The sequence below is a fragment of the Pezoporus flaviventris genome, unplaced genomic scaffold, assembly GCF_033815535.1.
Source record: "Pezoporus flaviventris isolate CSIRO_AGI_PZ_B2104156 unplaced genomic scaffold, CSIRO_AGI_Pfla_v1 ptg000079l, whole genome shotgun sequence".
Lineage (NCBI taxonomy): Eukaryota > Metazoa > Chordata > Aves > Psittaciformes > Psittacidae > Pezoporus > Pezoporus flaviventris.
Window position 1 is genome coordinate 7,584,003 of NW_026892627.1, and position 17,985 is coordinate 7,601,987.

At 41.8% G+C, this 17,985-nt stretch overlaps 1 protein-coding gene across 1 annotated transcript in view; it reads left to right on the plus strand.

The window, feature by feature from the left end:
- Positions 1-3,454: 3,454 nt before the first annotated feature.
- Positions 3,455-17,985, plus strand: part of DPP6 (dipeptidyl peptidase like 6) — a 565,175-nt gene continuing 550,644 nt past the window's right edge. Inside the window, exon 1 of the mRNA XM_061474523.1 lies at positions 3,455-3,750. Within this exon, the coding sequence (XP_061330507.1) occupies positions 3,691-3,750 (60 nt within the window). The 5' untranslated portion in view covers positions 3,455-3,690. The remainder of the gene's footprint in view (positions 3,751-17,985) is intronic.

Genomic DNA, 17,985 nt, shown 5'->3' on the forward strand with positions numbered 1-17,985 from the left:
TGGGAAAGACTTATAAAAATGGGGAGATATTTCAAAGGTGCTCATCTAAGTCTGACTGGGACTTGAAACTAACTGACTTTAACAACATTGGGAGTCCTGCTGTTTTATCTTTGAGTTTTGTGACACCAGATGTTTCTCCTAAAGCCTCAACTTTTGGAGTCAGGATAAATATGTAAAGCTCTTTATTCTGATTTTCTCTCAATTTTACAGAGTTCATCTATAAAGTATGAGTTTGAAGAACTCAAAAGAAAAAAGGCACTTAACACATTACTAAATTTTATGACATCATTTTGGTTTCAAAATTTTCCTTTTTTTAAAAAAAATCTTCTGTCATGATTGGATGAATTTCCTTGCATCCATTTTACATAGCTTTAGCTCAGCTCCAAAGACAGATTAGCTCTCTTACTAAATACTCCCCAAAAGTATGACTGAGATTCCTTTTAATACTGTTCTCAGCTGAGCTTATGTATAATCCTTTTCAAAGTGTAAAATGCCAAGGGATGTTTATATGCTACAGCTTATATGACAGTATATTGTTGTCCCTTTGCACTTCACTGAACAGTCTACGAATGCTAATCTATAAATTGCTTTTCTCACAGGCAGTTGAAAACTTTGTGCTGTTTGTGTCGTTGTCCATTCTTGTCTAGGTATATAAAATACTACAGTTTAAAGAACAACAGGCTGTGATGATTTCACATTTGCTTTTCTGCAATATTTAGGGGCCCTCACTGAAAGAAGGGCCAGATTATGCTAGACTATAGGACTGCATGGATATGTGCTGCTTTAGGGAAGTTGTAAGTGGACGAGCAGAAGTGGGATCTTCCTCAGTGCAAGAGGAGCACAGAAGGGCAAAGGAAGGTGGTGATGTTTTTTTTCCCCAGGATCATGTAGAGAGCCCTGGGCAGAGTTTGGAATTGAATCAATTCCTCCCAAATTTCAAAGACTGCGCTTCCACCATGCATTCATCAGTCTCCTCTCCAGGGTCAGTAAACATCAACATGCTTATATTTTTGAAAGCAAAAGCCTTCTCCTGTGAACTCTCCTCGCTATCCCAGTTGGAAGCTGCCCTTTCCTATATAGAAGGGAAGTCCAATGCCATAAGATTTGTCTTGGTTTCAGGTTGAACAGAGGTTCCCATGAGTGGGGCAAGCATTAAGTGGAAAAATTAGAGGAAGCGGGAGACTTTCTCTGACTCACTCTTGGCAGGGTACAAGACAAAATGTGCCCTATAGTTAAAATAGACTCCCTGCCTGCTCTAATAGGCTGGCTGCAGAATGAAGAGAAGGCTGCTCCTTGGAAAGGGTAGTGGAGTGGTATCTTTCATATCCTGCTTTGCTTCAGGACAAAACTGTGATAAAACAGCATGGGGTAACAGTCCCATGATCCATCTGTGTAATGCAAAATTTGTTGTGTGAGGAAGAATGTAGGCAAGAATATATTTTATTCTTACCCCCACCCATTATTTTTTTTTCCATGAAGAATTTGCTTTTAAAAGTGCAACAGAATACAGATTTTTTACACCTGCTCCATGTAGTGGCCAAGGGTTTGCCATGGATTTAAAATATCTTTGGGCAGCTTTGTTTGCCTTTATGGGTTTGGGTTTCTGATTTCTTTTTTTTTGGGGGGGGGAGGGAGTGTGTGGGTTAGGTTTGTTGTTTTGGGGTTTTTTGGGGGGGTTTGGTTGTTGGTTTGTTGGGGGTTTTTGTGTTTTGTTTTTTTTTTCTTCAAAAATTGTTCTGTGTGTTTGTACAATTGCAAATAATTCCAGGGACTTCTGCATGTCTCAGTGCAACACACCATACTGAGAAAGCATAATGCAGCCAGGACCCATCAGATATGCAACTCCAAGTCTATAGTCGGATTTATTAGCAGACATATGCTTGGGAAGATACGAAAGCTTGAACAGCAGTCGGAGCTGTAAACTCCAGATCTTAATCTGTACAAAAAAGTAAAAGCCATTAGAGGGCTGTACCAGAGAATAGTGCTAATGTGGTATTTGGGGCTGAGCATGCTTGATGGCTCAGCCAGGGTGCCAGCACCCATGGCTCACAGAGGCTGGTGGGACACACATCCCTGAGATGGACTTACTGGCAACATTTGTGAGCTAAACACCTTGGTTTAGGAAAGCAATGAGAGAAGATTGTGGTCATTACAACATGAGAGCTCCTTGGAGAGGAAGGACTGACCCTGAAAAGATGGTTTCTACTCTGAGGGACCGGTTTCTCTTATCAAACCTGTCCTGCTATGTCTACTCTACTCTGAAAATCAGTGTGCCCTACTGAGAGGGAGGAATGTTTGACAATACACTGTGGTTTTGGGACCTTTCTCCTGCCCCAGAGCTGGAAGACCACGGGCTCTAACTGAGTTTACCTTTTAATTATGCTTTCTTCTGCTATCTCCCTTCACAGTTTCCTCTCTAAATCCATTTTAGCCACTGGGCTGGAAGATACAGCCATTTAAGCATGTGATGGGGTATGTGCTCTTCAGAAATGAAGGAGCTGGGATTCTTCAAAGCAGCGCTGGTTCTGGTGCATGATGAGCAACCGGAACATTTCTGTCCTTCTTACACCGAAAAAGGATCAACGTCAAGAAGGACTTTATTTATTTAAAATTTTAAAATATGCTGTAGAAACATGACAAACATACATGAAGCTATCTATTAAACAAACAGCAATTTGACAAGGTGAAGTGGGGATGCACTTAGCCTTGGCTATCTAGACCTTATTACTCAGGCATAAGGTGGGTCTTTTATCTTTAGCCTTTTTTGTTTGCTTGTACGGGTTTTGTTTGTGCGTTTTGGGGAGTGTTTGGGACCGTTTGTCTTGGTTTTGCTACTCTGTGAACTGAATTTCGCAGAGTTTTTGTTGCAAGAACAGAGAGACAGCGTCTGGCCTCATGGGCTGAAGTGGAGAGGTGGAACAGGGATAGGAGAAAATATCTGGATAATGACTCATGACCTCAAAACCTTAAAAATTAAAGACCACAGTTTTACCATCAATGCCGAGTCGGTTGTGCAGCCCTTATTTTACCAAAACAAACCAAAAAAAGCCCTGAACTCTAGCACACCTGGAAGAAGAATTATGGAAAAAAAGTAAGACCCAAATCCTGCAGCTTGGCACTAAGTAAACATCTGTCAATCAAAGCACAACCAAGCACTTAATTCACTGGAAACAGCTGGATCCCCAGCACCAGCGGGTCAAACCCGACCCTGGGGGAAACCCGGGCGGGTTCTAACGCGATTTCCCACGGCCCACGCTGGGGAAGATTAAAACAAAATACCGCTGGAGAAGTGAGGGCTCCCCGGGGAGAGTCGGGGGCGAGGCCGCGCCGGGCTCTGTGGCCACCGCGGCGTGGGGCGGTGCGTCCCGCGGAGCAGCGCGGATCCCATCCATCCTTCCCCGCTGCCGCGGCGGCCCTGGAGGGCGGGGGGCGGGCAGAACTAGGCTCGCCTCTCCTCTGCTGTGGAGGGCGGGGGAGAGCGAGGCAGGGGGGTGTTTCGGGTTTTGTTTTGAAGCCGGGAAGCCGGGAGCGCTGCCAACGCGCAGACCCCAGCGGACAGGGGCAAAGTCCCGCAGCGAGCAATACCGGTCCGCTCTCTCCATCCTTCTGCCGCTCCGCGGGTGCGCGGACGACGCTGCGCGGGGTGCCGCGCACTGAGCCGAACTTTCCTGCCCGCCCGCCGGCCCCAGCATGAACCAGACGGCCGGGGTGACCAACAACGTCCGCTGCTCCAGCGGCAAGGGGCCCAAGGTAAGACCGGCCGCGGGGTGCGGAGGGAGCGCGGCTCGGTGGGGTGCCTTGAGGTGAGGCTGCCTGGCTCGCACCCTCCACTGCTTCTACCCTAAACCTGTGGCTGAGAGCGTGCCCCCGGCCCGGGCAGGAACCCCCGCGCTGCCATCACTTGGCGAAGTTGAGCATCCCTCCGTGGCCCACCGCGCTCGGGAGCCCCTGGTTCCGGGAGGGCAGGCACTGCGCCCCGCCGCGCCCAGGGCAGCGTGTTCGGGCTGCGGCTCTGGGGTGCCCAACCGAGTCCCTGGACTCAGGGTGCTCCAGCCTCACAGCCCTAAGTGCTGGAACCGTCCTAACTCGCGCTCCTGCTTCAGAAAGGGTTAAAATGGTTCTAAGGTAAGGATTTGTGCTGGTGTGTGAAGTGGGGTCAGGTATATCGTTATCTGCTGCTTTTGCTTCTTGCCATGGGGTGTTTGCATAGCCTGCATTAAAAAAATTAGCTGGGATAAAACACCTTATTGTGCACTCTGCTGAATTCAACTGAAATGAATTGGGTACTTGCACCTGGCCCAGACCAAATATGCATTAACCTTTTGTTGGTAGTAATGAACATGGTCCTTGTCTGCAAGCACTGATGCACTGCACTATAAACTAGTGTTATAGGTGTATGTGCCCTCCTGTAGGCAATTCTGATGGCACTGTTCTTCTGCAACTCTTTGAAGTGTTTTTCAGTGTTTATGTTTCTATTTTATGGTGGATATTTTTTTTTGCACCCCAAAGATTTCAAATGGCTTTTTCAGGCTAGCACTTTGTAAAGAGTCATGATTCTGCATTAGCTAATGGGATGCACCTTAAAGAAATGCAGAATTTACCTTTCACCAGAAATGGTGCTGTGCTAACTTCTTTTTTTATTTCATCTCTCAATACTGGCTTCCTGTTCCATCTTCTACACTTGATGTAGTGTTGTTGTTGGAGATACTGGTGCTCTGTTCACGTGGTTGGGTACTTCATGTCTGGTCAGAGGAGACCTCCTTCTACAAACTCTTAGGCACGGAGATTTCTCTCATACCTCTCCTTCTGAAAGTGAATACAGTTATATCTCCTTCTCTCATATGATCTTTTTAGGATTAAACCCACTAATCATAAGACTATGTGAGTATTAAAAGATGTGACATGATGAGGGCTGTGGAGGTACACAAACAGATTAGATGACTCTCCTGAAATTATTTACTTAGCTCCATGACTAATCATATATTTGAAGTTGAACACATGCATAAGCACTTCGTGTAGTTCAGGGGCCTTAAATTGAAGGTTCACTGTGGATATTTTCTCTAATTTCAACATTGGGCCTCCTTTCCTTGCACTTTCTGTTTCTCTTTGAGTTTTTGGTAGAAAAGCTAAGGTTATTGCATATCAGTAAGAATTTATTGTATCAAGCTGCTGACGTGACACTTTCACGGAGAAGGAAGAGCTGGGGCTCAAATGTGTGTATTCTTAGCACATGATAATTGATACATTTGTATTTGTCTTGAAGGCATCTTCATCTTATTTTCAAATGCTGTAGGATGTGCATAGTTTTTCCATTGGAAATAATTTTTTATTTTTTTTTCAAGTCAAAAGATTGACTGCCTTAATGGTTTCAGGTTTTTAATTAAAACACAAGAAGGCTCCATGCATGACTGACTGATTCAGTTGCAAGGAAACCTTGCAGAGTTCAGAAATGAGAGCACATAAAACAGAAGTGTTGAAAATGACAGCTTTCTACAAGTGTTGTGGAAATTAGTAGCTTAATAGAGAAAGACTATTTAATATCAGAGCAGAGGAAGAAACAGGGAGAAATGTGCCCATACCTCCTTTACTCACCCTGTCCCAGGCACCCAGTCAGCACGTGACTGTAACAACATCACGGGCTGTCCTTTGCCTGTCACCGGCTATGTAAAGACTGAGGGAATGGGAGAAAAGGAGGAGTATAGCAGGAACTTAGAGAAGAACTGAAAGTTTATGGTGGAAAAGAGGCAGACATGGGTGACAGCTGGGGTATTTGCAAATGGGAGTAGATTGTGCAAATAATGCGGGGCAGAAATCCATTGTAAATCAAACACTTGTTTCCACTGCTCATGAAAAAACCAAAAACTTGTTAGTGTGTGTTGGGTTCCCCCCCCAAATATAAGTCCTCACATTGTGTCAACTCAAAAAAGCTGCCAATGCCAACTCACTGAGGCAAGGTCACTCATTTCTTCCTGGCCTCACTGTGAGTTTTCCTCTAACTAGGCAATGGGCACTTAGACTTCAGATTTCCTTTGCAAGATTTGCAGCTTTGCACAGTTGTGATAAGCAAAGGAGGTAATACTTTAAAGGTGAGATATGATTAAAGTCCTTAAGTAGATAGCTTGATTGTAATTCCAAACTCTAGTAACACATGCCCACTAAAACGTTGTTTTTTTTTGACATTTCTATGTAATGCTTTTTATCTGATTTTAACCAAGATCTAGCTCTAAGCCACTTGAGTGCTATTGCAAGATTGTGATTTATAGCTGGAGAACTATTTTTGAGACAGTTTGTGTTGCATACAGCTTCTAATGCTCTTTTTTTCCTGCCTGTGACTAATCCTGTTGCCTTTCTTAAGACAATTTGTAGGAGGAAGGCAAGAGGATTCACCCCAGTGTTGTAATGAAAAGCTTTGTCATAGGAACATTTCTGATGTGTTCAGGTGGTTGGGGTGGTGAGCCCTACAGCCGCTGAGAGTCTGTATGAAACCAAGCACCTCTCTTGTGTGGGCTGGGAGCAGGCTTCGGCTCCAATTAAGGAAGTGCATATTATTGGAAAAATATTCAGATTCTGGTGTAAGAATTTGAGGTTCACTTCCGAGCTGTAACATTTTGACAGACTCCTTGAAGGAATTAATGAGGGCTAACTCCATATGGGGACTTGGGCTTTTCAGCATTGCACGTTGCAAATCCTGGCTTTGGCTTTTATTCAGCAGTCCAAAGACCCATGCCAGCCAATGCAAGGCACAGAAATTGTGTTTTAAATGTGACTTGTGTTCTTAGATTAGGACCAAGGAAGATGCTGTGAGAAAGCGCTTTGTTTCACGTTGGAACTCTCAATTTCATCTATCTTGAGGGAGGAAAATCCACAGAAAACATCAGAGGTGTTCCTAAAGAAAGAAATTACTTCTATTTGGGATCCTCCGTGTGGGTACAATGAGCAAGGAGGTACCCATGGAGCAGGATTTGTGGATCTGGTGTCCTAAGTGTGATGAGGATTCAGAGACCCACTAGCTCCTGTCCTTTGGGGGACTGCCATGTCTATCAGGAGACAGGCTGCTCCATAGCAGGAGGCCTCCTACCTCTCTTTTGGAGAGGGACCAGTGGAGAGCACAGGGCTGTTCTTTGGAGTGGGGAAGACAGAAGTCCATAGTGTCTCCTGGGGAGAGTGGGGTGCACAGTCTCATTATTTTATATGAAAACAGATTTAGCCAAAACAATGGCTGACATGCACAGTCTGGAGGGTAATGGTCAGAGCCTCCAGCATTGTACACCAGCCTCAGCTGCGCATTAGTGCACACTGGTTGGCACAAGACTACAGCTGGTTCGATCTCTTTTGACTTCTCTCTGGCCACATTTTTGAATGACTATAATGTGTGGTTTTGTGTGGAGCTCACTCTTGAAGATGGTCAGTGTCTGTCTTCTGCATCAGGTCACCTAACCCTGAGACCCATTGTGCTGTGAGATGTCAGTACAAGTCCTTTGGCATATGCCTATATGTTCTGGTAGTGCCTCACTGATGAGTACCTGAATAGCTTGTGTGTGTTTTGAAGGCAATGCAGTCATTTTATTACCTAAATTGCACTGATGTTTTATTAGACATTTAAATATTTTTTAGGCTTTAACCTGCTCCCAGTCCTGATCCTGATGGGTGAGTAGGAGACAAGTGTTTTCCTGGCTCAACAGGAACGATGAGAGTAAATCAGGCTGTATGGTAAAATAAAACAATACTGAGTTAAACCTGAACAAATGGTGTGCATTTCCATCATGGATTCCTGTGTTTTACAGGACATGTTTTGGGCTATAACAGACTCTAAGCAACCACCCTTCCTCTCTCATCTTTAAGTGTGTAAGCATTAAAAAAACTTGTTGAATCAAAGTGTTGAGGTTAGGACATCTGTTTGAATAACTGTAACCTGATTTTTAATCAACGATAATGAATGCTCAAGGATAACAGCAAATCATTTGGACAGCTTGTTGTGTTGGGGGTTGTGTTTTTTTTTTTTTCCTTTTAAAGGAGAGACAATTGTACTAATTAGCAGTATTGGTATGTAAGAAAGTGGGTGTGAAAACAACTCAACGAAGTAATTTGAAGTATTTGTTAAAGTAAAGTACACTCAATTAAGCTGAACTGGAAATCGAGTTTTGATTGCACCCTTGGTTGCTCTCTCATTGTTCTGGAAAGAACAAAATTAACCTGTAAAAGCAAATTGCTCATGTGGGGTGTTCCTACAGAAACGAACCTTTGCAGGGAGTTGCCCTGATCTAAAGGGACAGTGCAGTGTTTGTATAGCCATGGTCAACAGGTCAGTAATGTCCTTTTAAGAAGGTATGAGAAAGGTGTTTTTTTTTTTTATACTGGCTTATTCTTTCAACAATTAATAAGAAATTAGTGCAACCACACTGGATGAATCTAATTTTCTTCTCTTTTACATGAACTATTCCACTCGTGTGAATTGCACTAGTTTCAGTTGAATTACTACTTATTTATGTTGGTTTAATTGTAGCGAGATTCAATACTTCTAAAGTTATGGCAGTAATAGAGCCACAGAATTTCTAGCACTCTTGGATGCAGAAAATGAAGATAAGGATGCTGTCGTAGCTCCTCTGTATTACTGCTGAAGCAGGAATGAGTCCGGTTTTACTCACACATTTTATTTTACTGTGTGTGATAAGTTGCCATGTATAGGCACAGCTAAGCAGTATATTTTTGAATTTTAATACACTAGTGGGAATGCAAGGTTGACTTCCACACTTAGTAAGTATTAAAGTAGGACTTGATGTAGCTGGCAGGGCTTTGAAACATTATCACTCAGCTATCTTCAAAATCCAGTCTTGCTTAGAGGGCAGTCCCTTGGAAATTACTCTGCCATCTCAAAACATGAACCTTTCAGAGTAGGCCAATACAGCACTGCAGGGGAGTCCCAGCCGAGATCGAGGCCCAATCCTGCTGGATGCTGTAGCCCCATATAAACATGGATTTGCCTTCAGACTGCTGATGGTTTAAGCAAAAAGCCGGGAGAAGGGGTAGGCAGTGAAGTAAGGTGCTGAGTGTAAACCAGCAAATCTGCCAAGCTTAACATAATAATAATGATCTTAAATTCTGTGAAAGCTGCAGGCTAGGTAGAGACGATAGTCTGAAGCTGAGCATGTTGGCCATGGAAAATGAAGGTAACAGCCATTGTCCATTTAAAAGCCTGCTGGCTCATCAGCATGTGCTCCTGACATCCCACCAGCATATCCCTCTCTATAAAGCATGTTGCCTCTTGCCCACTGTAGATGTCAACAGGAGAAAGCTGTGGGCAAAGGAGGAGCAAACTGTAGACTTGCGTCCTCTGTCCACTCTAAATCAGGTGTTAGTTTGGATCCTTACAGAACAAGGTTTTATTTTGCACATGGCATGGAACTGTGTGGTGTTGATTTAAGTCTTACTCCTCTACCAGTTTGTATAGATTCTCTACCTTCCTTGTCCTTTGTTGGAGATTCTTCACAAAGCAGCTGCAGAGGTAAAACCTGTCAAAACTAGGAATGGTGAAGTCTAAATCACGGAAAAATGCCAGGGAACTTATGGGGATGTGTTTGAAATTAATTCTTATCACATTCTCTGTTTTGTAAATTCTAAATTTCCATTTGACGTTATCTGGTACAGGTGGTGAATTAGTGAGAGGAGTTTTGCTTCAGTTGATGTAAATGGAAAGTATATTTTAGAAATTTCTAATACCTGAAGTAACACAGCCTTAAGGATTTCAAGAGTAACAGCTGAAGGAGCAAGGTCTTGACCAGACCGTGTATTATTTCAGACCGTGAACTCTGCTTTCTCTGTAATTCGACCTGTAAACCTGATGGGTTTTGTCAGTTAATTCCAGACACGTTTCCCCGAGTGCTTCTTGGGACTGAGTGTCAGCTGTCTTGTAAAGTTCCCATTAACAAGAAATTTTGCAAGGAGGGCTGGTGGCAGGTTCAGGACTACAGATTTCAGTGGAAAGCTCAAATGCCCCTTTGAAGGATGCGAACACAAAAGGAAATGGCCAGGGTGACTTTACAAATGCCCTGAGTGATCAGAAACCCTCCTCGTAGGGGTCATGCTTTCCGTGACTGGAGGGAATCTGACTGCAAGATGCAGCCTGGGGAGGAGCAGGCTCTTCTAGTCCTGGTGTTGATGGAGCGTCTTGTGTAGGGTATTTGGGGTGAAAGGGAGCAAAAGTAGCTGTGGGCTTTGTACCTTTGTGCAAATACACACCAGCAACTGTATGCTTAGCCTAGAACAGGTGTTATTTTAAGGTTTTAGGGGGTGCATGAGGGAGGGGTTGGAGAAGGACCATTCTTCCCCCAGCAAATGTTTGCTAGGAGTGTTATGGTAGGGCTGTGCAGAGCCCAGTGGGTTTCCAGTGGTGTGTGGGATTTCATTCTCCATATTTCTGCCCTCCAGCATGGGGAGCCATGAGCCCCAAATCTAAATGAGCTCTGGGTATTGGTGATGCCAGAGCCGTCCTGGTCTGTGTTTATTTGTGGGTGCTGCTCTTCCTGCTGTTTTTCATCTTTAATGAGAGCCAAACACACCATAAAATTTTATTGGGTGTTTATGCTGACAAAATTAACTAACAGTTGGTGCTTTAAAAGTGCAGCCGGAGCTCTGAGCACTGTAACTGGAGACTGCAATGGCTTTTTAACTGGTGTAGGACACAGCAAATGTGTGAGTGCGAATGTCATTCCACCGTAAACCTTTTTATATACATTTTTTTATTGACCAGAACCAATTAATTGATATTTCAAGAAATAAAAATAAAAAACCGTAGCACAATAAGTGCTTAAACAAAATCATGTTTTCAGGCATTAGATAGCTGGAAGCTCTGTCAAAATTGTGTGGTTAATTTATAATACTAAGACCAATGGGCTGATAATCAAATCAGCTTAGCCATTTAAACACTTTAACGCTTAAGTCAAATAATAGATTTATTTTATCATTTTGTTTCCCAATAAGATAGATATAATATCATGCTGTGAATGTTGTGAGGATCACTTGAGGCCATGATATCAATGGGAGTACAAAGGACTAGGCTGTAGAAAAGAAGAAAAAGAAAGGGATTAAATTCAGACTCAATTTTTTACTCACTAGAATGCATTTGGCTTATTTCTATATTAACACTGTTAACATAGAAAAGACATTTGCTTTCATTCATTTAACGCCTTTATTTTCATGCAGTTTTCCCATGCCTGGTCTGGAAAGGGTTTGATGTTTATGATCTTTACATTAGGCTGGAGGTTTTTATGCTGCTTTTAAAACAAAATGAACAGAATGACATGCTGGGATTTTTTAATTATCCTTTTTTTGTTTGTTGTTTGGTTTTGGTTGTGTTGTTTTGTTTTTTTGTTTTTTTTTTTTTGTAAATGAAATAGTTTTCCTATCAGTTAGCGCTGCTTTTCCACACATTAACCTAGGTATAGGTAGAGTTGATTTGCATTTCATGATGTGGCCAGAAATAAAGTTTAGCTAAAAGACTTGCGCTAGCACTCAAGGGGAATGTTCCAGTTCCTGGCTTAAGCCCTGAGTTACACTGGGATACTGACCAAGTGGTTTAGGCTTTACATTTTCACACTGTCACATTGTCTTTCAGTGCCAGACAATGCTGCCATCAAGAAAATGTTCTTCAACCTGCTTTTAACCTCCCAGCGTAAGCATGGTCTTGAGGATCTAATGGGAACTCGCAGCAGTCAGTGGTAGTTGTGCTTCACCGAGACTGGGACAGATATTCTGCCCATGCTTCAGTTTTTTCTCTTGGTAAAAATAAGGATGAGCACTTCCTTGCATGAACAATTTGGTGGACGATAACAACTTGATAACCCACTAAGTGGGTTTCTTATCCTTACTGTTGGCCTTTTGTTACTGTGCTTAAAATCTGAGATTTTGGCAGACTTTAGTGTCATTAATAACATATCCTCCTTTGTAATGAAGAAAAGGAGATTTTGGAGGGACATAGAGAGAGGAGGTTGCACAGTCCTTAAACCTTGACCCACAAGCCTTGCTGAAGAAGATGACCTTGAAGGGAAGTATTCCCAAAGGTGAAGGTTGTGTTACAAGCACAGAGCAGGTGGAGAAGAGGGGAGCTTGTCAGTGTTTGAGCTCACTTGAAAGGAATATTGTTAAAATTATAAAACCTTGAATAGTTTAAAAGGAGCGTGTGTACAGGAATCATAGGTGTGGTGATTTCTAGTAGGGAGAATGAAACACACTGCAGCAAAGCCAAGGCTTGACCTCAGTGAGAGGTTTGGGGTGGCAAAGGTGGCAGGTACTAGCCTACTCTCAGTTCTTCTGGCAGATTGAAAAGGGGCAGGACATGAACATTTTGAAGTTAACTTGCTTGCTTATTTGCAGATGGCATCTAGAATTGGAATACTAGGAAGGGGCTGAAATTATGCAGTCAGATGTGTGCTGCTGGTAATTTATTGCTGCTCAAGGCAGCAGGTACACCATATGCCTTTTTCTTTTCTTGGTATATTAATTTATGCTTCTAGGCTTTTGACTTTTCTTGGACTTTGCCATAGCATCCGAACATCCTAGTGTTTGCAGATTTTTAGTGCAGTTTTTTATTCAGGTCAGATTTGCTGGATAATGACCTCACAGAGAGCCTTTGCCACTGCTTGAACTCTGTTCTCCTAAGTGGAAGATCAGATAGTCTTTCATAAGTAACAAGTCTAGGAAAGGACCAGCAGCAGGGACTCACATAAGTGTTATTTCTATTGCAGCACTCCATGGGAACTCTAGTTGCATATTGGGATTCGATTGAACAAGAGGCTTTCCAGCCAGAGAGCATATTACTGCTTCCTACATCAAAGAACTTACGTTTTAAATTTGTTCATTGGTTTATGGTCATTCCTCAAACTAAGGATTTTATTCTTACCTTTATATTCTTGCTGCTTAGCACTGATTTCTGTGTGTGATCCCACTGATTGTCATGGGGTTTCTTTTACGCTACTTAACATGAATCAGGGTTGCACCTGGGGCCCAATGGAAGCATGCAGTGTAATATGTTTCTCTTGATACGCTGTGTTGCCTTGCTGCCAGTCCTCTTGTCTGACCACCCATAGCACAATTAATCTGCCAGCAGAGGCCACCAAAGCTTTTCAGTCGCTTACTCCAAGTTTAGCAACTCTTTATAGTTATAGATCTCTTCTGCAGCAGGTCAGGACGATCCTTCAGTTTCCCAGTCCCTGCTGCTCTCTGCATGTTCTGTACCTCCATATTTTTTGATTTGTTCCAACTTTAGTCACTTGAGTTATCTTGATATTGCTAAAATTCCCTAAGGCTGCAACTGTATTACAGAGCATAGCTACACCTTGCCTGTGTCTTTCATTCCCTCATTTAGTGTTCATTCCTGCCTCCTTCCTACACCTGCTCTGCGCTTACTGGGAACTGAATATTTCACTTTACAAAGAAGTTAATTTACTTCTGGTGAATAAAACCAGTTGGTTCTCCCTTACTTTAAGTAGTAGGGGAAAATTGCTTGTGATTTTTGTTATTCTGTGTGAATTGTTGACCATAGAGGGCATTTATAGCATAAAAACATACACTGCCTTGCTGGTTTATCCAACTCTGGGACACCAAAGGAACTGATTCAGATTGAGGCTTCACACAAACCACTAAAACTGTGGTGAAGGCTCTTAGCTGCTGCAGTATGGGCTTTTGCAACGGTATTTTAAGTTGCCACTCAGAAACTGCACATAGAATTTCTAGCCATGTATTTTCATAACGGACATACTAGCCAAGGATGAAGGGAAGAAAGAAATTGTTTATGGACCCTCAAACTCTATTTATGGTACTAATTCAAGTGTGTGTTAGGGTTTTTTTTTCCCCTCTTTTTATCCACTTTTCTTTTTAGAACAGTAGGGAACTTCAGTGCTTTTTTATGACTTTAATGGAAAGTAATCAATGCTGTGCACTATCACAGTATTATGATAAAAATACCTCAGTTAAAACAGTCTTTGACAGCAAAATATTCTGAGTGACCTCCAGTGGTTATCCTTCCTCAGGTACTTTCCTGATGTAGCTTCTTTATATTTTACAGCATGTATTTTTCACCAGAGAAAGTATGATTGGCAGCCTATATGGACTAGCTAAAAGAGAGGGAGATTATTTTGGTTTTGTTTTAAGCATGGGAGGGATGTCCACTTCAAACTTCCAGTGATGTCAGCAGAAGGAACATACTTAAATCTCTTGTGTGCCGATGGAAAAAATTACCTCTTAAGCTTTTTCAGTGTAAAGCATAAAGTTCATTGAAGAACCCAGTAATGAAGAGCTATGGTTCCTGGTGCTTAAAATTTTAGTGTTTGTATGAAAATGAGGCCTCCAGCACTTTAAATTATAGTTTGTAGAGGAATCACCACAAATGACTTATTCTTTCTTAAAAGCTCCTCTCTTACTTCCTTGTAAGCATTTGTTAGATTTTGATTTTGATATGAAGATCATCCAGAAGAAAAAAAAAAATAAATTATTCAATAGAATTAAGCTGTCACTTCTGTATTCTCATGCTTTGGAAATAGCAATTGAAAAGAGTTAGGAGAAAGCTAGGAAGTTGCAATGTGGTCCTACCACTCTTGTTCCTAGACTTAGAAGCAGCATTACTGTCTTAGTTAAGTTGCTATGAACAATGACTGCATCCAATGGAGGAATAGACGTTCTTTTTGTAGGAATAGAATGTTCTGTTCTTTGCAGAGACTGAAGCACACAGATGCACCCCAAAACTAAAATAAGATGATAAAATGTAACTGTTATCAAGGCAAAGGTGTATGTTTACTTTGTGTTAGAGGATAGGTATCTACTGTCCCATGAGCTGTTTGAAAACCAGTATGCATGATCTTGTCAGCACTGCATAGTCCAAGTGGTAGTATTTGGTGAAAAAGGGATTGTTCTGATGAGTGGGAAGGGTCTACTGGAGTATCACTAAAAAGGCCCCTTCTTTCTGATGTATAAATGTGAAAGAGTCTTCACGTTTTGCCTACATGCTTGAGTGCTGTAATAGCACTCCTAAGCACCACTGTAGCAGCATTCCTAGCATGAAATTTCATTTACTTTCCAAGGTTTCCAATTTAATTTAATACAACAAAAAAGAAAAGAAAAAAAAAGCTCAAGTTCATAGCCAGCGTTGCTGCAGAGGTGTAAAAATACCATCAAAATGATGCGGAGGTGTTGACTTGAGTTCTCAGATTAAAACTCTTTCTCTGAGCTAGCTGGGTAATCAGTGTAAAGTGATCCTTGAAAGATAGGACTCAGTTTAAGGATTAAACTTAAAAGCACTGATATTTAGGCATCTAATTTCTTCTCACATGTAACCTAGGGGCAGAATTTTTCAGCATTAGTACTGTGTGAAATATGCCAGGTGTCCTGTCTGCTCCTGTTCCACAGTAATATGGATTTCCCATGGGACTTGGATTGTGTCTGCCATCACATCTTGGTAGTGCCAGCACATCTCAAATGATGATGGGTGTCTTTATTCAGGCAGTGGAATTGGATGGACAATACCTAAGCTCACGTTGTAGTCAATGGTGTAGAGTCTAGAGAGTGATGAAGCTCCGTGTTAGGTCGCTGTGGGAGTTTAGACACCTGGCACTTGTATAAGCACCTAAATGTAAGCATCCTAATCTCACATCCCTCTTGTAGTGTCAGCCTTGTCTACTGTGTTACTAGTTGTCAGTGAGGGTAAGAAAAGCTGGGAAGAATTACGGTATTAAATTCTTGCCTGCCATTTCCCAAGAGCCAGGACATTTCTTATAGGTCAGGACAGATGGCTGAATACTAGGGTGTAGCCAGCATACCTGAGATTGATTTATCTTTAATAATGCAAGGCACAGCAATGAGAGCTTGGGGAAAAATGACTGATATTATTTTCTTAAAATTCAGGTTTCAGAAGAGCATGGGTTATTCTGATCAGGGTAATTGTGGCAGCAGACTTAGGTTGATGTCTGCATTTCAATCTTGATGAATCCTTCAAGAGGCAGCCTGTTGTCTGGACCAAGAGAAAAGGGGTGCTTACATGAATTGAAAGATACCTCTTTCCTTTTTATTTTTTTTTTTAAAGGTTAGCCCAGCCAAGCCAATCCTTTTGAAATGGGTGAAGAAGGGTTGCAAAAATGCTGGTATCAGTGTGTAGAAGATTTATGAATCTCTGTGCTGAGCAGCAGACAAATGGAGATAAAGCAGGCAAGGTTAAATCATACTTTGCCTGTAATTGTGAGCATGATATCAGTGTTGGTGTCTTTGACTGCAAGGTCCTTTGGGAGCCCTGTAAGGCACAGTGCAAACATTAGCTGGTCAGCTACCACTTCAGGCTGTGCCTTATTTCGTAAATGTTGCTCTAAATAAATTTAATCAATAATGAGATCTTGTGTTGAAAAATACACTGCTTTCTGCTGATACCATATTATTTTTGCCACAGCAGATTCCTCTCCCCTTACTGTTCTAAAAACTAATGACGAGGTATTTACTTCAGTGTTCAAAATAAGGCCAAGGCTCATTTACACTCCCTTAACATGGGTTTAATGCTGACATGGTGACATTTCTCTTAGTCCTGTTGTCATAGTCTCAGTAGACTTTATCCAGCCTGTGGCTGATGGTAAAGAAAAATCAGCTGTGTCAGTATTGCTAACAGTTCTTGTTATAGAAACAGTCTTAGCATCCTACCCTGGTTCTTTCATATTTAGGAAATTGAATCTAAATTATTTAGAACTTTGAGATAAGCAAATTTTTTGAAGGCTCTATTTTGGGAAACATACATGGTTTTAGTCTCTTTTTCTGGTAAGTAGCTTTGGCTTATACATTTAGAGTTTGGCGGGGTTTTTTATGTAGTTGTGCTTTTTAAAGAAGATCTATTTTTCTATATAGAAATAACTCCATGGCTAAATGACAGAATGACTTAAAATTCAATGGGGAAATCATCAACTTCAAGGGGAAAATGTGGACACATTAGAAAGTTATTTTCAAAACTCTGCCAGAATTTAGTAAGCTGTATTTTAGAGTCATTAGCCTCAGAGAGAGGAGAATAGGGGTGAAGGAAGATGCACTCATCAGCTAGGATATTTCTGTGGACTCCATTGCTGTAGTGTTTCAGCTCCTCAAAACCTCTAATGAGATTTTCTTAGATAACTACTGATTGCTGTTAGACTGGATTGGATTACATTAGATTAGTGCAGTTTTACAGACAGTGCAACTGAGAAATAAGGACAGCAAGGACCGGATTTTGAGAGACATTTAGTCACTTAAGTATTAAAACATGAAATATAGTGGTATTTGTGAGCTCTTTGTAGGGTTTTTATGGTTTTTGGTTCTTTCTTTCTGTTTTGAGCATTCCACAGGTGCTTTCCTGAAACACAGGCCATGTAATTTTGAAGCTCACTTAAGTTTCCCAGGTTCCTCTGGGCAGTCTGTGGAAGAGCAAAAGATAAGGGCCCAGGCTTCACTGTGGTCTGCCAGTAAACCAACCACTCAGTTATTTTTCCTCTGGCTGGCAGAAGGAAGATGTTTGCACATAGGTGGTTTAGGGGCATCCTTGGAGACCACTGGCCATTGCTGATGGCCTATGTACTCTAGAAATGTAGGTTCCTATCTTGCATTAATTTCAGTAGGCTTACACATCTAAACACTTCAAATGCTCTAGCTCTTTAAAACTGCTCCCTGATGATTTTGACTTAGGAGTGTCCACAGCCATCAGGAATAATAGTTTCATGGGCAGCCCCTTGCTTCCATCTTTTAACTATCAAAAGTATAAACAGTTTTGTGAAAATGAAACACTTAGACCATGGTTTTGGGTAAATTTAAATTTGGCCTTTGAATTATTTACAAATTAAATCAAATAAATGGATTGCATTTGTAAATATTAATTTTGTGTAGTCAGAGTTGAGGACCATATGTGATAATGGGAGGATGCTTAACAGCGTTATTGAGGTGAAATTTTGCAAGGTAAAAGTCCAAAAGTGCCATCAGCTTCACTGCCACTAA